Here is a 26,025-nt window from a genome sequence, read left to right as displayed (position 1 = left end):
CACCTACTGGAAAACAAAAGAAAAGCACAGCAGGTTAAAGACATATCTTTATATAATAAATCTTCTTTCTGGGAAAAAAGCAGAATACAGTTCCATTAATGCCCAGGTAGAAAAACAGTCCATTAAACAACCAAGGTGACAAAGCATTTCAGAAAGAAAAACAGTCCATGAACAACCAAGGTGACAAAGCATCTCAGAAAGAAAGAGAAACATCTCCAGAAAATAATCTTACAGACATAGAAATATGTGACTTAAATGACAGAGAATTCAGAATGGTACTTCTGAAAAAACTCAGTGAATTTGAAAATGAGTCATATCAACAATTTCAGGAATTGAAAAAACAACTAGATAAGCAGAGCAAGGAGATTGAAATCCTCAAAAGGAACCAAATAGAACTTGTGGAGATGAAGAACACACTGCAAGAGTTGAAAAATGAAACGGTAAGCTTGGGAAATAAGAGTCGACCAAATGGAGGAAAGGATCAGTGATATCAAAGACAGAAATCTAGAAATAAATCAGAAGGAAGAAGGAAGAATCTAAGAATGAAAAATAATGAAAGAGAAATACAAGAACTAGCTGATACCATCAGGAGAGGAAACATAAAAATAATAGGCATTACTGAAGGCAAGGAAAAGACGTAGGAACTAAAAAGCATTTTTAGACAAATAGCGGACGAGAATTTCCCAAATCTAGGGAATGAGCTGGAGCTTGGAATTCAAAAAGTCAACAGAACACCCAATTATCTCAACCCAAAAAGGCCTTCTCCAAGACACATTGTATTAAAGTTATCAAAAATTAATGACTAAGAATTCTCAGGGCAGCCAGAGGGAAGAAAACGGTAACTTGTTTTAAAAAATCCATTAGATTATTGTCGGATTTCTCAGCAAAAACCTTACAAACCAGAAATGAATGGAATCGAATATTCCAACTATTAAGTGAAAGGAACTACCAGCCTAGAATAATGTATCTAGGTAAGCTCTCCTTTAGATATGAAGGAGAAATTATGACCTTTTCAGACATACAAAAATTGAAGGAATTCTCCAGTACAAGTCTTGCACTACAGGAAATACTGAAAAGGGTCAGCTCACCTATAAGAAAATGACAAAAAAAAAAAAAATACATAATTACAAGTAAAGTGACTATCGGGCAAGTAAAAGCAGAGCAGTGCTACCCTTACTACAAACAGGGCATTATAAGCTTAAATAATGAGAGAACTGTTATAAGATAGTAATGAACGTTCAGCACACAAAGGGACAAACTGAGATAACAATGACTAAAAAGGGGAAAATTCAAAGATCCATATTCGCAAAGGGAAATGGAGATAAGGCATACGCAGAAGAAAAGGGAAGACTGTGTGTGTGTGTGTGTGTGTGTGTGTGTGTGTGTGTGTGTAGATAAACTATCCTTATAACATTCATAATAATAACCACACATCAAATATTCAGAACTGAAGTGTATAAAATAAAACAAGAAGAACCGGAGGCAAAACCCACAAAAGCCAACCAAAATAAAGAAAACAGAAACCCAAAGACAAGGAAACAATGGAAACACTGAGCTACCCTAAAGCAAAACATAAAATGGCTATAAGAAGATCTCATATTTCAATCATCACCCTAAATGTAAATGGACTGAACTCACCAATAAAAAGGCACAGAGTTGCAGATTGGATTAAAACACAAAACCTAAACATATGCTGCCTCCAGAAGACACATTTTAGCTCCAAAGACAAATATAGACTCAAAATAAAACGGTGGAAAATGATATTTCAAACAAATGGCATTCAGAGAAAAGTAAGAGTAGCGGTACTACTATCAGACAAAATAGACTTCAAAATAAAAAAGCTAAAGAAAGATACTGAGGGACACTTCATCGTGATAAAGAAAATTATGCACCAAGAAGACATAACGCTTATTAATATCTACGTTCCCAATCAGGAAACCCCGTAATATATAAATCAATTATTAACAGAAAAAGGAGAAACACACCAAAACACTATCGTAATAGGGGACCTAAATACTCCACAGTCAGATATGGACAGATCATCCAAACAAAAAGGAAAAACATACTTAAATGATACATTAAACCAACTGGACATAATTGACATTTTAAAGCCTTCCATCCCAAAACAGATGCTTACATATTCTTCTCAAGTGCACATGAAACATTCTCAAGAATCAACCACACACTGGGACAGAGAGATAGCCTCAACAAATAAACAGGGCTGAAGTCATACCAACCATATTCTCTGATCACAATGCTTTGAAACTAGAGATCAACTGCAAAAAAGAAATCCGAAAGAATCACAAATACATGAAGATTAAACAACACGCTACTGAAGAATAACTGGGTAACAGAATAAAAAAAAAAGGATCAAGAGATACATAGAAACAAACGAAAATGATAGTAAAACATATCAAAACTTTTAGAACAAGGCAACAGTGCCCATAAGACGAAAGTTCATATCATTACAGACCTATTTCCAAAAACAAGAATGAGCCCAAATAAACAACCTAACATTTCATCTTAAAAAACTAGAAAAGGAAGAACAAATGAAGCCTAAAGTCAGCAGAAGGAAAGAAATCATCAAAATTAGAGCAGAAATAAACGAAATTGAAAACAAAAAAAGATATAAAAAATAAGTGTAACACAGAGCTGGTTCTTTGAGAAAGTTAATAAAGTTGACAAACCCCTGGCTAGACTTACTAAAGAAAAAAGAGAAAGGACACAAATAACCAAAATCAGGAGTGAAAGAGAGAAAATTATGACTGATATCCCAGAAATACAAAGGATCATACAAGAATACTATGAATAAGAATTATACACCAAATTTAATTACCTAAAAAAAAATAGAACAGTACTTAGAAAAATACAACCTTTCTAGACCGAATCAAGAAGAACTGGAAAATCTAAATAGACTAATCAGCAGTATGGAACTTGAAACAATCATCAAAACCTACCAAAAAGTAAAAGTCCAGTACCTGATGGCTTCACCAGTAAATTCTACCAAACATTCAAAGAAGATTTAATACCTATTCTCAAACTCTTCTAAAACTTCGAATACTTCCTAATTCATGAGGCCAATTCTACCAAAATCTGGTAAAGATAACACACAAAAAAAGAAAACTACAGACCAATATCTCTCATGAACACAGATGCAAAAATCCTCAATAAGATACTAATGAACCAAATACAGCAACGTACTTAAAAGGTACACCACGATCGAGTGGGCTTCACTCCACAAGCACAAGGATGGTTCAACATATGCAAATCGATTTATGTGATACACCACATAAACAAATTAAAAAATAAGAATTGTATGATCATATCAATAGATGCAGAAAAAGGTTTCAACAAGATAAAGCATCCATTTATGCTCAAAACACTTAACAAAATTGGTATGGAAGAAAAGTACCTTAACCTAATAAAGGGCATGTATGACAAACCCTCGGCCAATATTATACTTAATGGTGAAAAACTAAAATCCTTCCCTCTAAGATCAGGAACGAGGCAAGGCTGTCCACTATCACCACTGTTATTCATGTAAGATGGAAGTCCCAGCAAGTGCAAACGGGCAAGAAAAAGATATAAAAGGCATCTAAATAGGAAATGAAGAAGTCGAACTGTCACTATATGTGGATGACATGATTCTCTACATAGAAAATCCTAAAGACTCCACAAGAACACCACTAGAAACAATAAGAAAATAAGTAGTTGCTAGATACAAAATCCACATTCAAAAATCCAAAGTGTTCCTATACTCTAATAATGAAGTGTCAGAAAAAGAAGCAGAAAAAATAATTCCTTTTGCAATTGCAACAAAAAGATAAAACACCTAGGAATAGATTTAACAAAACATGTGAAGGACATATATAATGAAAAATACAAGATCCTATGAAAAGAAATCAAAAAGGATACAAAGAAATGGAAAGATATTCCGTGTTCCTGGATTGGAAGAATCAACATAGTTAAAATGACCATATTCCCTAAAGCATTATAAAGATTTAATGGAATCCCCATCAAAATCCCATCGGCATATTTTAAAGAAATAGAACAAAAAATCATCAGATTTGTATGAAAGCACGAAAGATCCTGAATTGCCAAAGCCATCCTGAGAAAAAAGAATGACACTGGAGGCATCACTCTGCCCAACTTCAAATTATACTACAAAGCGATAGTAATCAAAATGCTGTATGGGCAGCAAAACAGACACACGGACCAGTGGAATAGAATCGAGAGTCCAGAAGTAAACCCATATTCATATAGGCAAATAATTTTCGACAAAAAAGCCAAAAACATAGAGCGGAGAAAGGAAAGTCTCTTCAATAAATGGTGCTGGGAAAACTGGAAAGCCACCTACAAAAGAATGAAACTAGACTGTTGTCTATCACCACACACCAAAATTAACTCAAAATGGATTAAGGACCTGAATATAAGACCTAAAACAGTAAAATGCATAGAAGAAAACGTAGAAACGAAACTCAAGGACTTTGGACTTAAAGAGGATTTTATGAATTTTACCTCAAAAGTAAAGGAAGTAAAAGTTAAAAGAAGTGAATGGAACTACATCAAACTAAAAAACTTTTGCTCAGCAAAAGAAATTGTCACCAAGGTAAAGAGAGAACCATCTGAATGGGAAAATATATTTGCAGGCAACGCCTCCGCTAAGAGCCTAATATCCAAAATATACAAAGAACCCATAATGAACTCAATAAGAATAAAAAAAAACAAACAATCCAATCAAAAAATGGACAGAGGATCTGAACAGACACTTCTCTCTGGAGGACATACAAATGGCCAACAAATATATGAAGACACTCAACATTCCTAGCTATTAGGGAAATGGAAATCAAAACCACAATGAGATACCATCTCACACCTGTTAGAATAGCTATAATCAACAGGACAAGGAATAACAAATGTTGGAGAGGATGTGGATAAATTGTAACCCTCATACACTGCTGGTGGGACTGTAAATTGATATAGCCGCTATGAAAAACAGTATGGAGGTTCTTCAAAAAGCTAAGTATTGATCTACCATATGATCCAGCAATCCTTCTACTGGGTATTTACCCCAAAGACTTGAAAACCCATATCTGAAAAGATATTTGCAGACCGATGTTCATAGCAGCATTATTCACAGTGGCGAGGACATGGAAGCAATTGAAGTGTCCTACGATAGATGACTGGCTAAAGAAGTTGTGGTACATATATACAATGGACTATTACCCAGCCAGAAGAAGATATGAAATACTGCCATTTGCAACAACTTGGATGAACCTCGAGATAATCATGCTAAGTTAATAAGACAGGCTGAAAAAGTTGAAAATCACATATCACTTATATGTGGGATATAAACCTAAAAGCAACAAATGAACAGGAGAAATAGAGACTCATGGATATGTACTATAGACTAGTGGTTAACAGAGGGTAGGGAATGGGGGAAGTGGGGTAGCTAGATGGTTAAAGGGGTCATATATAGGGAGGTGGGGAAAGAGTGAAGTAGGTAAAGTGGATCAAATATATGGTAGCTGAAGGAACCAGGACTTTGGGTGGTAAACATAGAATAGAATATACAGATGTCAAAATATAATGTACACTTGAAAATTATATAATTGTATTAACCAATGTTACCCCAATAAACATAATAAAAAAATGTAAAATAATAATAAAAATAAAAATAAATAAATAAATTCAAAGCCACGCAAGTTCACAGTAAAAATGATACTGGAAAGTTCAATTATGTTGTGCTTGAAAAATTAAGGTTGAAATTAGGTAAATTAATAAAAATTAGGTAAATCAACAAATTTCTTATTTCAAAGGGGAGAAAAAAAATCTTGGCTAGACCAGAGTTAAAATACATAAAAACATACAAAGTGATAACAACTCAGACTATTTAGGAAAAGGAAATTTATGGTCAAATTGTTGAGTTGAAAAAAAATTTTACAATGTAATCTGAAGAGTTCTGCTGGACTCTCCTATCTCACTTCCCAACACATTTAAAAAATTAGTATTATAACAATTATTAGACTCTAAAAATTTCGTTTCATTTGCTGCTACTTAAAACCAAGGAGAAAAAATTTAAGAGAAATAAAGTCTAATAATTCTCATATCATATACTTCTACTTTAATGAAATATGATCTTCTAATTAATAAGGAATGCCACAGAGAAAGGAAGAACTTACAGAAATGGGATCAATCTTGGCACAACCTCAATGCTCTTTACATGTTTATAAAATCCTCATCCTCAAAGAAAAAAGAAAAACCTAAATCCATATAAATAGACTCTTTCAATTTAAATTTTATTATAAAAACAACAGGAAATGGCAGCAGGGTATTTTATAAGCTCAATTAGCAGGAGGATCTAATAAAGTGATGACATGCCATTATGACCTCAGGGGTTAAAGATGTAATTTTCCATCTGGCAAAATCTAGATTTCCAACACAAATGCTGACACCACCTGCTGTATATTATTAGGCTCTATCTGAACAGTCCCTAAGCATTTTCCTTACAACAGGTATAGCTGCAAGATTTTTTATTTCAGTCTGCAACATAATTGCTTCCCATAAACAGAAACTGAAAATAAATTCTACATAATGGCTCACTGAAACAGGCATTAAACCCATACAAATGCATTAATTTACCAATCATAGTAATACTAAAAATATCGTGATCATTTTTCTTTTAAGTCACGAATGATATTGTGCCATCACTATCTATGGCACCTAAGAATCATTCCAGTCATGAGCTCTCTTTGTATATCCTCAATTAATAGTCTTTAGATACTGAAATGGATACTTTGGACATGTCTGATATGAATCAAGTCTATATAATCCCTTCACACACAGAATGAAAATTCACTGCATTTTAAAACCTAATGTAGTTCCTTGAGTGAGGCAATGGCAATGGCAAACTCTTTTAAATTTTTCCATACCAAGTGCAAGGAGCCCATTTGTGAGTGTTCACACTGTTAGATACATGTGTTACCAAGAATCATGTTACTAGGCTCCGAAGGCTGTATTTTGTATACACTGAATTATGGACTCTGTGAACCAGTGGCTAGCCAATGAATGCACAGCTCTCACTGTGATTAGAACTGATAAGGTTTGTTTCCTGAGATGTTTATATAGATGCTGTATACACACAAACACACCCAGCACTTAAGTAAACTATAAACATAGGTTCAGATACCTAGTCCTGAGATTTCATATTGGATAATCAATAGTATAGCACTGAATACTCATAACTCCTTGTTTTAACATCTATTTTCCAGGGCTGTACCAATTTTTTTCTAGTAAAATTATCTTTTCACCATGTGTACCTCCTCCATAAGGAAATTTACCAAGGTCCCCATGCCGATCCAGTGACTTCTCAAAGTGTTTAGCAGCTATTTGGGGTTTCCCTTGCATTGCAATTTATATTTCACTTTATTTCATTTTCTTCCTTCTGGGTAAGTAGGTATTCCAGAAATGGGAACACATAACATTTGTAAGTAACTCAAAACTTACTTGGCTTTCTGAATCCACACACAGTAGTCTGAGATGTAGAGATCATTTAGGATGTAAGCTGGGTCACTTTCCTGAAAAATTTTGTGAATATCCAGTAGACACTTTAAAACTGCACTTTTACCTGAAGGAATTTAAAAAAATAAAATCATCCTTAAGAAAAAACATGTAATTTTTTTTAAACTGAGAAATCCAGACACTGAGAAGTAATAAATTTATAGCAGTTCAGAGTTTCAATCGTTTTTTAGAATATTTTAAATTTTCATTTATTGCATGAAATTATATCAGTATTATTAGGTCCGAAGCTCATTGTTTCTTTCCTTGAGAATGATAAATAATCCTTATACTCTATTGTTATAGCTAATTAATTGTGGTCATCATAAAAACACCGAAACATAACTAGGTACATTGAACAAAAGGAAATAATCCAAATTAAATGAATATTTACATGCATCATAACTTTAATTAGATAATGTTCTAATTCAAGCTTTTAAAATACCATGGGAAATTAATTAGTTTTCAAACTTCTTTATTTCTTATGTTAACATTTTTTCGGTCAAGGAATTATCTAGTACTACCTTAAATTTTTTCATCTTAAAGAATTAAAGAACACTCAGACTGAAAACTAAAATATCATAGCACTATTTCAAAAATAAGCAGACAAAATCACTTGGAAAAAAAGCTATCAAGTACTATGGTCTTGTTAAACCTAATTACTTCCTCCTGGTTATTAAATGAACCTAATTTTAATCCCAACCAAAGACTACACAAAAAATTTACATAACTCAACAATTTTCTAGGTGTTCCAAACTTCATGACAGTCCCTGAAATTTATTAACTAGAAGGCAAATTATTAAATCTATAGTACTTCTTCTTTTAATCTGTAAAACACAGCTTTTTCTATTTTTTTATTCTTTATAGTGCTAAAACATAAAAATACTGTATACTGATTTCATGAAGATATTAGATGTGCTTTCATCAACATTTCCCACTTTTAGATAAGATAAAAGAATGATGAACTAGATAATGACATCTCAAGATACCAAAATTGCTCCCACTAAATTTGTAACACAACTAACATTGGAAAGTAAGCTGCAAAAGAGCAAGGACTTCTGTTTTATTTGGTAGTTAATTCCCAATATCTAGAACAGAATCTTGCAGCAGCAGATTTTCAATTTCAATATTTTAAGAATGAATGAATGAATGAATGAATGAATGACACAGTAATCGTCTATTTAAATTCTTCCAATTTCTTTAATTGCACACCAAGTCCTGATTTTCTCTTGGAAATGACCTTTGTAACTGCCCTTCCTCCACTACCCCCTGACCACTTACTCTCACTCATACTCTCATCATTTTAAGCCTAGATTACCAAACTCCTCTTTCTCATCTCTCATTACTGACTTTTTCCCTTTTAGTCTTCTGACAGACATATTTTTTTAATGCATTGCTTCCATCAAGTCCCCTCCCTGCACATGCTTTCAAGGCTCTATGGACTTGTCTAGGGTCTTTTTCTCAACTGCTTCCCCATACCTAGAATGCCTTTTCTTGATTTAATGGAATCTTAGCCAGCCTTTAAGATCTAGCTTGTCTTCATCCTTCAGGAAGCCTGGACTGACTTCCCTAGTTGTCAGAGCTCTTTAATAACCCCTGCAAGGGAAAGAAGTGGAAAGGAAACTCAGTTGATCCTCCCCATAACCTCACCTGCTCATGTCATAGAAACAGAACCTGAGGCTCAAGGACAGTAAGATACTCATAGTGTCACTGTGTTGAGGAGCCAAGATCCAAATTCTGATCTTACCAGCTCTACAGGCTAGCCACTGTGCTATGCTATCCATATTTTCTTGGCCTAGTCAGTCTATATCACAACATTTTTATTATTCAAGAGTTAAGTAGGTGGCAAGTTCAAAGCAAGAACCATTCCTTTAAAAAATTGTGGCTTCCTTATATGCAGCTGAGAAAAATGCCAATAAAAACTTCAATGCTCAATTGGTTAAGAGAAATAAATTGTCATGTACTGCTTAAAGGGATACATTCTAAGAAATGTACCATTAGGTGATTTCTGCATCATACGAACATCACAGAGTGCACTTACACAAACCTAGATAGCGTAGCCTACTACACACCTAGGCTCTCTGGTATAGCCTATTGCTCCTGGGCTACAAGCCTAGAGAGCATGTTCCTGTATAAAACATGAGATTAAATCAAGCAGAGAAAATGATGCAATCAAGAGACATGGTGAGCATGAGACGTACGAAGCTGCTGCTTGCATAACATGACTTAACTGTTTTATGCAAACTTTTTTTTATGATTAGAAAGAATACACTTTAAATTGATGATAAAAATAATAAGTAATATATAAACCAGTAAGTCATTTATCATCATTATCAAGTAGTATGTACTGTACATAACTGTATGTGCTATACTTTAATACAACTGGCAGTGAAGTAGGTTTGTTTACATCAGTATCAGCCCAAATACGTCAGTAATATGTTGCACAACAATGTTATCACAGCTACATCACTAGGCAAAAGAAATTTTTCAGCTCCATTATAATCTTATGGGACCATGGTCCATCCTTGAAACATCATTATTTGGGACATGACTGTACTTAGAAAGCCTAAAACTATGTTTTGTTAATTCAAGGTCAGAGATCAGACTTATCAAGGTGGCCCAGGTTAGCTATACCAAATTATTAGTGTGAATTCTCCACCCCACTGAAGGCCAGTTTTAATTACAAGGTAGGTAATGTTGAAGGCAGTTTAATGACAAGAAGAAGAAATACAGCAGGTCCTCAAATAACTTCATTTGTTCAACTTTGTTTTATTGTTTCATTATAACGTTGTAGGAATTTAACTCTTGTTTATATCAATTAGCCCATGGTAAAATTTGTTTTGTTAAACCTCTTTCACTTAAAGTCACATAAAGTCACAAACCTATTGACAACATTAAGTGAGGACTTGATTCCACAATCAACAATCACAGAAGTGATGAAATCAAATTAGCTACATTATTTAAATAGCAAAAAATTAAGGGAGAACTGTAAGGATTTTTCGAAGAGTTTTATTTGCCACAGAGAAGAAAATATGAGGGGGCAAGCGTATGCCAATTTCTTTCTCCCTCTCTCTCACCCATTCCCTCTCCCTCTGGGGGGTGGGTGAGGTACAGGACGAAAGTTTATTTTTATAACTACCAACTTAAAGTTTTAAAAGTCAACAACAGATCTTTACCAAAAAACAAAAACAAAAACTATTCACTGGAAACTTGTATAAGCTCCACTATAGTATAACACCCCAGAATATTGCCTTTCACAATTCCATAGCTTACTAATAATGGTAGGTTAACAAAAAATGCAGGATTTGGAGCTGGGCTTCACAGCAAATAATTCATTGAGTGAAGAAAAGGGGCTGGGCATGCCAGCCAGCTTGATGACAGTATGAAAAGAAGTAGATGTAGGACTTAAAATGCAGTGGATTCAGGAAATAATAGGAAAAAAACATTCGGCTGGAGCAGATAGTTCAGGTACGAAAATAAGGGGAGTAAATAGGTGAGTTTGGTAGAATTCAGACTGTGACAAGGAGAAGGAGACAAATACAATTAGATAGAACTGAGGTGAGAAAGCCTAAACGCAAGCATAGGGAGTAGGGATAAAAGACCCTACTCTAGATATTTTCATAAAGAAAGGTATGGAATTAAGGTATAAATTAAAAGAAAGGTATGGATTCACATATTTAATGAGAATCTATAGCAACCATTACTTAATGAAATTAATTAGCTTCATTCAGTAGACATGCCTAAAGGGAGGTTGTTCCCTTGCTAAGGACCACAGGTAAAATCAGATCTACTTGTCACAAAAGAATAATAAAAAAAAGTCAAAAATATTATCTATTTTTTATTTAAAGAGAAATTACATTGTATTTGCATGTTTTGATCCATATTTTCTTTAAAAAAGACAAATACACATGGAGAAAACCGTTAAACAGATATATATTTATGTGTGTGTGTATGTATATATATATATATATACACACACATATATATATCTAAATATTAACAATATTTGTCGCTATACTCATTGAACAAATCGTGAGTGCCTGATATATGCCAGACATTGTTTTACATATGAGGTTACAGTTGTTTATTCTTCTTTGCACTTTCTCCTATTTTCAAAATTCTCCACAATAAATATTTATTTGTTAACAAAGTTAGGCATGCTTAATTTTATAACCAACCCTTGAAATACTGACAAAGAATGCTAAAAATTTTAATTCATACTTACAATTTCTTAAAATGTATTTTTGAACAACTAAGAAGCAGCATTTAGAATAGGTAGCTTTAGAAAATTACAAAATAACATGGAAGGCAATTTTGAAAGGGACAGTTAGGCATTCTTCAAAAGCTGTGTTATTGTAGGTCTTATTCAAACTACTTTTATAGTATGCTAACTGAAAAATAAGGTAAAAGATATCTAGGCTACTGATAGTTGAGAATCTAGAACAAAAAAATACATTAAAGCCATCCTCCCCCCAACAATGTGTATGTTACCCCAAGGTCATATGTGATCTCTTTTGTTCCCACTGAATCACCAGAGATGATTATAGCGTCATAGCCAAGAGATTCATGAAACATGTGACTTTTTAAAGTCTTTTTTTGTACTGACTGCTCTCTCGCTCAGGTTGTCAACCAGTTATCTAATAGCTATCAGCAAAGGAAAAAAACTGGCCCTCCTGTAGGCTGTCGCATGGCCAGTAGCCAAAAGCCTTTGGGGACTCAAAGTATCTGGCTCCTGAGCTCATCACATATCACATGGGCATAAAAATTGCCCAGGCCTAAATCCTACAGATTTATTTCTGCTCAAAGACACTGAAGGAAAGTGATCATTTTTAGCCAGTTTACTGCCTGGTCCAAAGCAGGAAAAATGTACCTTGCACAGTAACCACAGTAACTATTTTCATTGCAGCAATGAAGTGGCCTCCAGGATGTTCAATCTCCAAAAAGTTAGGGATTCTCTATCATCGACTTGTTCCTCACTTAAGCCAAAACTATCCATGAAAGAAAGACTTCTGGTACCAAGATCTCAAAAAAAGAGTTTAAAACTAGTAGAAGCAGTTTAAAACTAGTATCGTGGTATATAAATGACAAGTGCCATGAATGTTTTACCTCGGGGAAAATGGCTGTCTAATAACAGAGAAACATAATGACAACATAAAGAAAAATATGAAGGACAGTAACAAGAGGATGGACAGTAAACAGTATTTAATATAGTCTCTGGAAACTCACTCTCTGGCTTTTCTTTAAAGGGAAGATAGACTAAGAACAATATGCTTTCCTGTTTTAGACAGATGTGGCATCTCAGGTTAATATATCTTAAAACCGAAACAAAGATTGAACTTTTCTAAATTAGAATCCACTGGCTATTTGAAATCTTCCTATTAAGAGACCAAGTTTAACAATAATCTCTCATGACAGACAAGCTCATAGTTGGAGGCACTTAAGAAAGGGCTCCCGTCTCTAGATTATTAGAACAGTGAATGTTTTTACTGCCTAAAAGCTAGCACAGGAAAAATAATATAAATAGCTAGCTCTATAGTAAGAACTAAATTTCCTTTCAACTATTGGTACATTATAAATGCTATGTGGCTGTGTTTTACTGGGTATTTAGTTCTGCTCTTTAAAGTTTTGAGCTACAAACCCGATAAGCAAAAAGAGTAAAGGAAAAAGAGGTGGTTATTCAAAAAACCTAAAGAAAAGCACTGCTTCCTCTTTATGTACAATCGCCTCAAAATAAAAGCAAACAAACAAAACATTGCTGTCATTTAAAATGCATAACTTAGTATATATCCGGCTAGAATCCTGGGATTTTGAGGAGACCACATTATCAGATGGGATAATTTATGAATTATTTTTAACATTAATTTTCATTATTTGAATATTAAGAGGGATTAACACAAGAACTGTGTCAAATTAATCAAAATTAAAAGACTAGAAGTATAGTAATTTGCTTCAATACCAGGCCCTGTTTGGAAGTAGCATAAAGCCAAGTCCCTAAAAACAAACAATATATTAGATTTAGCTTTATGAAAGCTTTTCAATTTAATTTTTATCTTCAAATTCCTCAAATGCCATTTAAGCTCTTACAGTTCTGAGCTGTCTCTCTGAGCTGTAATAAGAAACACACTTGAAGCAATAATAGTTACTATTTTTATGCACAAATTTATTGTCCTATATCAATTTTTAAATTATTCTGTTATTAAAATTACATATATTATTGGTTTACCCACAAACAAAATTAACAAAAAGCAGTCATATACTTTGTAAATGTTCCCTTTCCCTGGAAGGTTCAACAACCAATCCAATTTAATTTACCATCAAGTCTCAAATCAGGCATTACTTCCTCTAGGAACTGGATTCTAGCTCTTGCCCAAGGTTTAGTTTATTAAGGTAGTAAGTAGCTACCCCCTTGCTTTGCACCAACTGCTTTCCATACATTGCATCATTTAACCCTACAAGTTAGGTACTTTCTTGCTTATTTCATAAATGAGGAAACTGAGCCTTGACGTTACAAAGGAGTTGGCAAGATCACAGCTAGGAAATAACAGTCATGACTTGAAAATAAGTACATCTGCCTCCTAGTCACTATGCAATAAATACAGTGTCAGTATGTATAACCTTTTGTGGTGAACTTGAGGAGAAAGGACATGGCTTTTCAACTTTCTTTCTGGTCTAGAATAATGTCTAACAGATTGTATGATATCATTTGTTTGTTAATGCAGTCTGGAGTTGATAGGACCTAAGTTTAAAAACATCTGGTCAAATTGCTCAGTTAACAAGTGTTAGTTATAACACCTCTGTGATCTGTAGATTTAAGTTTTTGTGTCATGACAAATGTGGAGTACATAATTTGTTTGTACATTCCCTTCTTATACCTATATCATGTCCCGGACAAGAAAAGAACGTAGCTATGCCAACTTTCTTACATTACTACACCATCAAAAGTTCAAGGAATTAATTTAACCCAAGGCTGCTTCTTGCCTTTTCTGCTCTAACAATCCCTGCTAGATTTGCTGGTTTGAAAGGACAGCCTTGACATTAACTCAATCCTCCACCTTAAGTCACCTGTCAAAGCAGTAGTTGTGTTAGTTTATAAATATATGCCCAGATGTCATCAAAATTACATAATGGTAGCACAACTAATTTCAATTTCTTTAGACAGTTAAGAATGAGGCATCCAAGTTCAAGGAAGAACTTAAAAAAAAAAAAGTACAAAAGTAGAAAGGTTAAGAAATTGAACATGCATGGAAAAGAGCTCTTGAAACTGTTGCAATCTAAACTTGGATTAAAAAAAATTTATAAGCATCCAAAATTTCTAATTCTGTGGTTCAAATTTTATTTCAATTATTCTACCTTATGAATACAGCATCTCAGTGCCTGCTGGCTGAGTTTAAAATAAATTTATTGCAAGTTTAATTTGTATTAAAAAGTTACATGGAAATTTTGATTATGAAATTAAGATTTCAGAATTCTAGTCCTAAATTATAAAAAGCTAATAAAGAAAGACCATTTTAAAAACTAAGTATAAATAATCTTGTACAGTTCTTAGCTAATTTCTCTTAAAAAGTAGAAGTGAAAATAGCCAAGAATCTGCTTGCTTTTGGTTTAATTTCTTAGCTGTTTGATACTTAATCTGAATCCCTTTCCACACATGTAAATTGGTGGGGAGGGAAATGTTTCAGACCTGCTGTGGGAATTAAATGAGACAATCAATGTGTAAGCACTTTACAGATGACAAGGGAAGGAAGACAACAGATCATATAGGGTCAAGGGCCCTGGGATTCCTTTTACCAACTCGTACTCCACTCCCTGTGAGGCATCTACCCATATATTCTTTCTCCCTCCATACCATTGCTGGCCTCTGGTTCAGACTATATTATCTTTCCCCAAACTACTTAACCTCAGGCAAGAATAGTGGTCTGTCTTCTCCATATCACTAACTCACTCCCTTCAATGACTCTAACCTTGGTGTTACTTCCAGGTGAATGTGACTTCATGAGTCTGTCACAAACCACAACACCAAATTCGCTAGTGGTCCCTCACTGAACAAGACCAAGTCTCTTTAGCAAGCCACTGCAGGCTCTTCACAATCCTGCCCCAGTACCACATTCCCACCTATTTCCTATGATTTCCCTTCATATCCCAGGCCTCCAAACTAGAATATTTGCCCTTTCTTGGGCATATGTAACTTATCTTCCTCTCCCTGATTTTCCTTACCTTCTATATTCCCAAAGAATACATTTTGCTACTCCTCTTTTCTAAATCCTACAAATTTTTAAGTAGTAACTACCACTACATCTTATTCATTAGGCCTATGCTGTTTGCTTCTTCCTTTCAAGCCCTTTCCCTCAACCAAAATCAAAAGCACCCAATGGAATCAGGGTGAGGTATGGTCCTATGACCCACCCTCAACTCTGGGAGGCTCTGGATTATAACAGTAACAATACAAAGTGAGTGTAAAGAGAGGTAAGAGATCTTTTGTTTTATTTTATTTTTTTAAGGTTTTTTGTCATAGCTACTTAGAGAATGCAAGACATCTCCTACCTCCTTTCCCAACCTAATCTGGGAACCCACATAGGGTTGAGACTCAGTCACAAGGTAGGATTGAAGGAACAGACAACCTGGTACAAGCCCTCAGTGCAGCTGGAAAGTAGCAAGTCCAGGAAAGTATGAGAAACACAGCTTGGCACTTAGTTTGCTTCGGACTCAAAATCAAAAACTAATTACTCACATAGGCTGACTTGGACTCTCAGAACTGCCATGGCTATTCTTACAGTTTTATTTTAAACATTACAGCATTTTTATATTTAAATTGAGATCCTTGTTGAGAATGGAAATGTTCTGTCTCTACTGTACCAATGTCACTATCCTGTTTGTGATACTGTACTCTAGTTCTATGGAATCTACATATGACCGTTTGTGTATTCATTGGCGAAAACTCAATAAAGCAAACACTATGTATTACCACTTTGAAAAAAAAAATCATTGCTTTCTACTTTCCCAAACCAGGCAATACTACCTCTCCACATGGTTATAATAGGCAACAATTAGAGACATATATGTCTTCAGTTCACACAGGCCTCATTACTCTTAATTTTTTTAAACACTACCATCTTCATTCATTCAGCCACTTGATCAAGTAGGCACATCAGTTTGCTTCTCCTAATGCTAAGGGACCTACTTTAATGGGAACCAACTACATCAGCTACATCTCATCTTATGGAGAGGAGAAAGCAGATGAAATGATCCCCTTCAACACTGGCCACTATTTGGAATGGAAGGTACCCAAAGACCTCAGCTCACTCCAAAAAGGGCCCTTCTCCAAGCCTGTATATATACTTGCAAAAAAGGCGAGGCACGTTTTTCTGTAAAGAGCTAGAAAGTTAATATTTTGGCTTTGCGGGCCACATAATCTGTTGCAACTACTCAACTCTGCCATTATATCACAAAAGTAGCTATAAGCAATATGTAAGCAAACAAGCATGACTGAATTCCAATAAAGTTTTACTTATGGGCACTAGAATTTAAATTTCATATAATTTATATGTTATGAAATACTATTTTTAAAAATGTTTTTTCAACATTTAAAGATGAAAAAAAGCATGTACAGCTCACAGGCTATACAGGATAGATTTGACCTGTGAGTGACAGTTAAGGTATTTTCTTAACAGACTTTCTATTTTGCATCTTCTAAATTCTTATATCTTGTATCTTATATCTTATCATTCCTCTTACACAATAACCTTCTTAAGAGCTAGAACCAAGTTGTACATATTCTTATAACTTTTTGCTAATTTTGTTATACAGTAGCCCCTCCTTATCCATGGGGGATGTGTTACAAGACCCCCAGCGGATACCAGAAACCTCGAATAGTACCAAACTCTGTATATACTACATTTTCTCCTATACACACATACCTATGATAAAGTTTAATTTACAAATCAGGTAATTTCACGGACAGAAGATTCATTCTTGCATAAATCTTAGCAACCACAGCATGACTTTATTTCTTTCCTTACTAAGAACTTTCACCTTTTCACTTAAAGGAAGCAATTTAAGGCTTGTCTTTGGCATATGTGAATTGCCAGCATTACTTCTCCTGGGCTTAGCGGCTACTATTAATTAAAGGCTTGAACACAAGCACTGTGATACCCTGACAGTTGATCTGATAATCTAGTGGGCTACTAAGTGAATAACCAGTAGGCCGAGTATGAATATAGAGAGCAAAGGGATGATTCACATCCCATGTGGGACAAAGTAGGATAGAGAGAAATTCCATCACGCAAATCAAAATAGTGTGCAATTTAAAACTTATGAATTGTTTATTCCTGGAATTTTCCGTTTAATGTTTTTAGTACATGGCTGACATGGATAACAGGAACGAAAGAAAATCAAACTGCAGATAAGGGGGTACTACTGTAATGCCTTGCATAGAGAAGAGATTTGGTCTATTGAAAAAATGTCTGCTCTTTGTTATTTTTCTGTATTAATCCCTATTTAAAGGAATTCTAAATTGCAAAAATATGAACTTCCATGTTCCAGATAAAATATAAAGCCTTATTTAATTTACTTCATCTAGGCCTCAAAATACTGTGGAATAGAACCTTCATTCACTGGGATCAAATAAAATGTTTCTGTTCTGGCTTCTGGAAAAAAATGGCATAGATGATAGAGAATTTGTTTGCCCCTGTTGCGACCAAATCAAAGTGGTGACAGAAACATGAAACAAAGACTGAGCAAAGTCGCCTGGGATCTAGACAAACAGAAGCACTACAACTAGGAAGAGAAATAATTAATCAACTTGCAGATAGGATGGTGAGAAGATGCCAGGCTTCCCAGTCCCCAGTGGCTGAGTGAGATAGAGGCCATAGCAACAGCATGGTAGTTGCAGATGCCTCTTAAAGGGGCTGTGTCCATAAGTGGACTTTCAAGGTGATGGACCTGCTCACTCTGCGCACCAAAGCCATGTCGGCTGCATAATGGGCACCAGGGACTTGCAGGGGGACACTCAGTTATCAGAGTGAAGGTCGGAGGCGAAGATCTCTCCCAGGCAGAAGAGCCAGCAATATTCAGCCTGTCCCCTCTCAGTGTGCAGATGCAGTGCTGCCATAGCTGAGAGGTCATCAAACTGGATAACAGAGGTCGCTCCGCCCAGAGGATTCCCTGAAACTCTGCCTACCCCAACTCAGAGCCCCACCCAAGCCACACCTGGTTATGTCCTTGGCAAATCTGGTGCTCCTTGCTGAGCAGAACCAAGACTCACACTGGTGAGAGCTAGTCTCAGTTTCTGGTGTGGTCTCAAGGCAACTATAAGCACAGCATCTGTGGATTGCTTGCTGAATCTTAACAGGTGGCCCTGGAGGGGCACAGGCTGGGGCTAAATTTGGTCTGCAGCAAAACTCTTCTCAGGACTGTGCTACTGGACACCTACTACACAAATCCACACTAATGAGACCAGGAGACTCAGGAGCTTTGCTTAGGACATAGAGAAATACACACAAACACAGACAAAATGGTAAGACAAAGAAGCTGAAACCATATGACAGAAAAGAACAGAGATCCAGGAATAATGAATAATATCAAGCAATCTAAAAGATACAGAGTTCAAAACACTGGTTATAAAGATGCTCAATGAACTTATGGGAAGTGTAGATGAATTCAGTGAGAACTTTAACAATGAGATAAAAAACATAAAAATGGAAATGGAAATTATAAAAGGTAACCAGTCAGAAATGAAAAACACATTATCAGAAATGAAGAGTATATTAGAAGGAATCAACACAGTGGATAAAGAAGAGACTCAAATCACCAATACAGAGAATGGGGAAGCCAAGGCCATTCAATTAGAACAGCAAGAAAAAAGAAGACAAGACTATAATAATAATTTAAGGAGCCTATGGGACACTATTAAAGGTAAAAATATCTATGTCATAGGGGTACCTGAAGGAAAATAAGAAGTTGAAGAGTTATTTGAAGAAATAATGATGAAAAACTTCCCTAATCTGGTGAAGGAAACAGACATAAAACCCCAGGAATCTCAGAGAGTCCCAAAAACCAGGAATCCAAAGAGGCTCACACCAAAACACGGCATAATTAAAATACTAAAGGTTAAATACAAAGAAAGAATCTTAAAAGCAGCAAGAGAAAAGCAGTTGGTTACCTACAAAGGAGCACTCATAAGACTGGTGGCTGATTTCTCAAAAGAAACAATGTAGGACAGAAGGGCTTGGCACAAAATATTCAATGTGATGAAAATCCAAGATCTATAACCAAGAATATTTTATCCAGCAAAGCTATTATTTAGAGATGAAGGACACATAAAGAACTTCCCAGACAAAAATAAGCTAAAAGAATTTATCAACATCAAGCAAGTATTACAGTGTTTCTTCTTTAAGAAGAAAAAACATATATCAAAAACTTGAATAAAGAATGGTAATAACTGCATTCCTATCAACAAGTACCTCAAATGAAAAAGAATTAAGTGCTCCAACCAAAAGATAGAGAGGCTGAATAGATAAGAAAAAAGACTCCTACATATGCTGCCTATAATAGACTTACTTTAGATTAAAAGACACACAGAGATTAAAAGGGATGGGAAAATATTGCCTTGATGGACCTAAAGGGTGTTGTGTTGAATGAAATAAGTAGAATAGAGAAAGGCAAATATTGCGTGATTTCACATACATGTGGAATCTAAAGAACAAAATAAACAACAACAATAACAAAAAAAATGGAAATAAACTCAAAGATACGAAGAATATTTTGAGGGCTATTAAATTAGAGAGGGATTCGGGGGATGGCTCAAAAGGGCAAAGGGATTTGAAGTACAAATGGATAGTTACAAAATAGACGGAGATAAAAAGTGTAGCATAAGGAAAATAGTTAATAATGTAATAATAAATAAGTAAGGGAAGAGGGGTTCTCTATTTAGTGGGTAATCACTTTGTGAGCTATATAGATCTCTGGTCACTACACTATACAACTAAAATGAAGATATTGTATGCCAACTATAATGGAAAAAAAAAAACTCATTGAATCGCACACCATAAATACGAGCAACTAATTGTCTATTATGCTTCAATAAAGCCATAAAAAATGTTTTTGTTCTCTCGAATCAATCTTAAATATGTGCAATTTTCTGCCTTTATCCTCTTAAAGAGATTAGACTTAGTTACTTCCTTATAAATTCAGATTAATATAAATAATGTCAAAACTGACTTTAGGTTTATTAAGAGGCACTAGCTATATAAGTTTTTTTAAAGCCATAATATTCAAACTATGTAACTAATCTTTGGGTCTTTTACATTGCTCAGTTCAAAAACTGCAGAAATTAATGAACTTATCTTAAATAGTACAGGAAACACAATATAGAATTTAAATTGGATGTACAGTTGACCCTGTACAACAGAGGTTTGAACTGCACAGACCCATTTATACATGAATTTTTTCCAATATATTTATTGGTATCTTTTTGGATTTGCCACAATATGAAAAAAAACTCACAGATGAACCTTGAACCCAGAAATATCGAAAAACTAAGAAACAGGTATGTCATCAATGCATAGGATATATGTAAATACTAGTCTATTTATCTTTTATTACCATAAAATGTACACAACTCTATTACAAAAAGTTAAAAATTTTATAACAATCCAGTCGCTAGTATACAGGCTAGGCTACCATGAAACAATCATACTGATTATACTACGCTACCAAAGAGCAATCACATTGCTGCTTCTTCATTATAAATTGTTATACTTGTAAATTAATGATTTTTTTTCATATTATCTTTTCATTTTTGATGTCTAGGGTTAGTAATACATAGAACATCTACAGTGTTTTGTATCAATATTGATGTAGGTACTAAATAACGATTCATGTTGTAAACAGATGACATAAACTTATGGTATCGATGAATATAATACAGTAATATAAATGTATTTTCTCTTAATAACGTTTTTTCTCTAGTTTACTTTATTGTAAGAATACAGTATATAATACATATAACATACAAATTATGTGTTAATCAACTGTTTATATTATCAGTAAGGCATCCAGTCAACAGCAGACTATTAGTAAGTAGTTAAGTTTGTAGGGAGTCAAAAGTTAAATGTGGATTTTTGTGCAGGGGGCCTGCACTCCTACCCCACAATATTCAAGGGTCAACTTTTATGTATAAGTAAATATTTAAGGGATTAGCTGATTCTGAGATATCACCCACTGGTAAGCATTAGGAAATAACTCAACTTTCCAAAGAACATTAACATTTTAAGATACTTTTTTTTTTTTTTGTAGCAAAATAACCATAGTTCTATGTTGGCAATTAAAAGGCAGCTTATTAATTGTAAACCGCACAGAAAATGCTGCCACATACAGAGTGTTTTAAGAAAACGAAGGATGTTTTATATAAATGTAACCCAGAAATTATCCCAAGAGCTATCTAAAAAATGTCAGCGATTAACAATATTTAATGATTAAAAGAGTTATTAGAGAAAAAGAATTCCATGGAGATAATTGGAATTTGATTTTCTACCCTTTTATGATATGCTCATATACAACATCCATCTATACAGAAATGGCGATATAAAGCCACAAATGCTCCAATGATAAATAATAAATAGGAAGAATGTGCCGTTCAAAAGTCTGTGAAGACAGATTTTGGGTCTGAGAAAGAGATGGCAATAAAAGGAATTTGCCTTGCCTAATGGAAGGAAAATCCAGGGAGTGGGGCCTATAACTGGCTCTGTCAAGACCTCACAGCGGAGACCTACTCTCCCTGTCACATTTCAGCTGCAGCTAACACACTCCCGGTCTCTGAAGCACCTACTTTCTTAGATTAACTGGTATGTCAGTGGTCAGCAAAAACAAGTAGAAAAAGTACTTCAATATTTGATTTGAATTCCATGCTATTTAAATTTCCTGAAAGCACGATGATTGTTCCTTAGAAATATTTTCATTTCAATGGGGATCTGACTAGGAAGTAAAATGATGAAAAACAATTTAGAGCCAGAAAGAAACAAAGCAAGAATTATCATCTCCTGTGTGTGGAGCAGAAAATTAAGTGATAATATTAAAGAAATAGAGAAATCAATTCTGGTGACCAGTTAACTCAAATAGGAAAGAAACTATCAACTAGTTAAAGAGGCTGGAGGATAAATTTCAAAGTCAGACAGTATATCAACTCCTAATTTTTACTGATGAAATTATACTACTGTGAACTTCCTCCTGCTGCTCACTTATAATATTTAGAATCTTCCTTCCATCTTTCAAGTCCCAGTCCTAAATGAAGCTTTCTCTGATCCCCAGTAAAACAACACCTGCTCCTTTTTAAAATATTTTGTATGCATTTCATCTAAGGTACTTACCACTGTCTACTATGTATTTTATGTTTTGATGGATATCTTAGCTTCCCTACTAGAACACAGGCTCCCAAATACAGTACAGAAATCTAATTCATCTTTCTGTTGCTCTTTATATTTACAGAGTACTCTGCACACAACAGCTTTTTAGCAGGTACTAACAAAATAACTGTTGAATGAGTAACTTAATGAATAAACTCATTAACCAATTAACAAGTATTTAGAACAATAGGGAATTATAGTAGGAGCTGAGAATCAGAAGTCAAATAAGGCAGAGCTCCCCTCTGTAAGAGGTTACATGTTTTAAGTGACTTAAAGGTAAGTCAGTTTCCCTAGCTTTATATTTTCACCCACTATATTTCTCCTTTGAACTACTTATTATGAATGCAATTTTTTTGAAAACCAGGTAGTTGTGTAATTCCATGCCCACCCCACCCACCTGTCCTGTTAGAATTTTAAGCTCCCTGGGGTATGAGTTGAATCTCTCCTGTTCACTATCACATCTCCAGATCCAGGTCGGCAACCTTGTCAGCAAGCACTCAACAAATACTTGTTAAATCACTCTCAAAATAAATTTACCTAAATGTACTTAAGGAGTAAAAATTAAAAAGTCTAACAATTCTTTAAAATGTTCATAATTGGGAATTTATGCAAATTAAATACAGATAAAGGTCAACACTGGAAAATCCTAGTGACTTCATCTTTTAGTTTTCAAGTTTGGGTAATCTTTACAATTCAATAAAAAGAAGCATTCGGACTTTGGACTAAATAGATTCAACTGCTAAAAACGAATTTATCTTCAAGGCTGTATCAGAACTCAGAGCTTACACAATACACTTGCCATACCTCAATTTCGTGAACAATCGTTTTTCCTAAAGAAAAGGATCAGTTCCAAGCCCTGTGGCAGGGTTATTCTTTTCTTTCATATTGATTGTGTTATTACATCTATCTACTGAAGAGGCTGGTAAAGCAGTGAAAAATTGATTATTAAGCCCAGTGATAACTATATGTAAGGACTGCCTCCTACATTTATATGAAGTAAAACTAGCTTTTAATTGGTAACAATAACTAATCTCCTGAAGTCTGTTTCTTGGGTTATAGCTTGCCATGTAGCTACTAGTCATCAGACTGAAAATGTTTCTAGAAGGTTTCTTTTAGCCTTAAAAACAAAACAGAACCAAGAAATCTTATTTCGAATGTGTGTTTTTATTAGCAATATATATATATCTTTATATAACTGTTCAAACAAAAATTACATTTTCTATAAAATGGTGAATAAATTTCAATTTGAAACATAGAAGCACAGCGGTTAAAAGCCCAGACTTTTAAAAAATATATATCATTTTATTAAGGAAAAATCACAACATATACAAAAAGAGACAACAGGACAGTGAACTCCCTCATACTTACGACCCAGTTTCAGCGAGTACCGACTTGTGGCCAACCTCATTTCATCTGTATTCTGCCCACTTTGCCCCAATCTACTCTGGATTATTTTAAAGTAAATCTCATGCTTCATGTAATTTCATTTACAACTATTTCAAACCTTCAAAGGGCACAAACTTTGAGTCAGACAGATCTGGCATCAAATTCAAGCTCTACCAACTATTTGCTATGTGACCTTGGGCAACTGACTGAACTTCTCTGAGTCTATCTTCTATCTGCATAAAATGGGGATAGTAAATCCTAATTCTCAAGATGACAATATGGATGGAATGAAATAAGGTATCTAAAGAACTGAGCCTAGTGCTGGCACACAGAAAGCAGTTAATTCCACAGGTGTGCTTATTACTATACTAGCATATTAAGACAGGATTCTTTCTGACTCATTTCCAATGAGGCTCACAAAGGATAAAATATATCAAGTAACTCCATTTTTAAAAGAGATACTTAACTCTCTATGCTAATCTATAAAGAAACTAATAAAAAATTGATTTGTGACCTTTTAGACTAATATTCACCTCCAAGAATTTAAAGGTAAAGAAGTCCAGAATCTCTGGATAAAGTTGTTGGAGTGCTGTGGGGTTTCTATAACACTCCATGGGAGAGGGGAGGAGGTGCTTTCCTGTTACCCTAAACCAAGAGAAAGAGAGTTTTGAGGGGCCCCAGAGAGTGTAACCTACCTACCCTGGAAATTGAAGGGTACAAAGACTTTGTCTGACCCATACCTGATAAAAGCTCCCCATCGAGAAGCAAGGAGCAGCCTGTGATACTGAGGAGAGGGTCTGTTCTGGAAGCAAGTGGTATTTCCTACAATAGCAAACAGGGCCCACTTCTCCATTGCTGGCTTCCCAAGCCAGGCTAGAGCAGGGGAAGGGAAGATTTATTTTTTTAATCAAGTTCAAAGGGGACACTTTAAGTACTGCAATGAGACTCCTTTCGTAATCTAAAGTGGTAGAAAAAGTTACAGAATACTTACTTTGTATTATAGGATATATGTGTGTTTATGTGTGTGATATGATATTTGCAAGATATATATTCCCTCCAGAAATAAAAAGTAAAAAAGACAGAATAAGATCAAAGAGGAATGAGAGAAAAAATTAAGTTGTTTCCCTTCCACCCCATGATGTTCAGCCTTTTCAATTTAATAGTTATATTACATGTTCGGTAGTTACTCAAGGGTATGGAAGAAGAGCAAGGAATATCTATATAAAAATTATAAAAATTAATGAAATGTAGATCTTGGTACAAATAGTAAACTGTATGAACAACGTATAATCAAATATGAAACTATGCCAGTTCTAAATGGAATAAAATTTCTGAAGACACATTAGAAACGCTGCTCTCTTTTAAGTCTCTTTTTCTTTTATATTCAATGAGTAACAGCATTTATGGGATGCTGCCATGAAAGATTCCACCCACTCTTCCTAAAAGAATGGAACGAGGAGGAGGAAATGAAAGTTGCTGAAGAAGATAGGATAGGAACAGAGGAAAAAAATGGGAGATGATCCTCTGCCCCAAGATTATTTATCCAGGGAGAGCAATTCCATGTACAAGGTCCAGTGTTCAACGCTAAAACAGTACTTAAGGGACAAAGTAGGTGTTCTGACCTTAAAGGAATTTGGATTAGACAAATAGCAACAGTGAGAGAGAAATGCACAGTCTTTTGAAG

General features: G+C 34.7%; 1 protein-coding gene across 5 annotated transcripts in view; it reads right to left on the bottom strand.

Moving 5' to 3' along the window:
• The window catches only part of SHQ1 (SHQ1, H/ACA ribonucleoprotein assembly factor), a 111,121-nt gene that overhangs the window by 41,579 nt on the left and 43,517 nt on the right, over window positions 1-26,025 (bottom strand). For all 5 annotated transcript variants that reach the window (XM_016148054.2, XM_016148064.2, XM_036218799.1 and 2 more), the window contains one exon: window positions 7,507-7,627. In XM_016148054.2, coding sequence (XP_016003540.2) covers window positions 7,507-7,627 — 121 coding nt within the window. The remainder of the gene's footprint in view (window positions 1-7,506; window positions 7,628-26,025) is intronic.

Source organism: Rousettus aegyptiacus, unplaced genomic scaffold, assembly GCF_014176215.1.
Source record: "Rousettus aegyptiacus isolate mRouAeg1 unplaced genomic scaffold, mRouAeg1.p scaffold_m13_p_4, whole genome shotgun sequence".
Lineage (NCBI taxonomy): Eukaryota > Metazoa > Chordata > Mammalia > Chiroptera > Pteropodidae > Rousettus > Rousettus aegyptiacus.
This window is presented reverse-complemented; position numbering and strand designations above follow the sequence as displayed.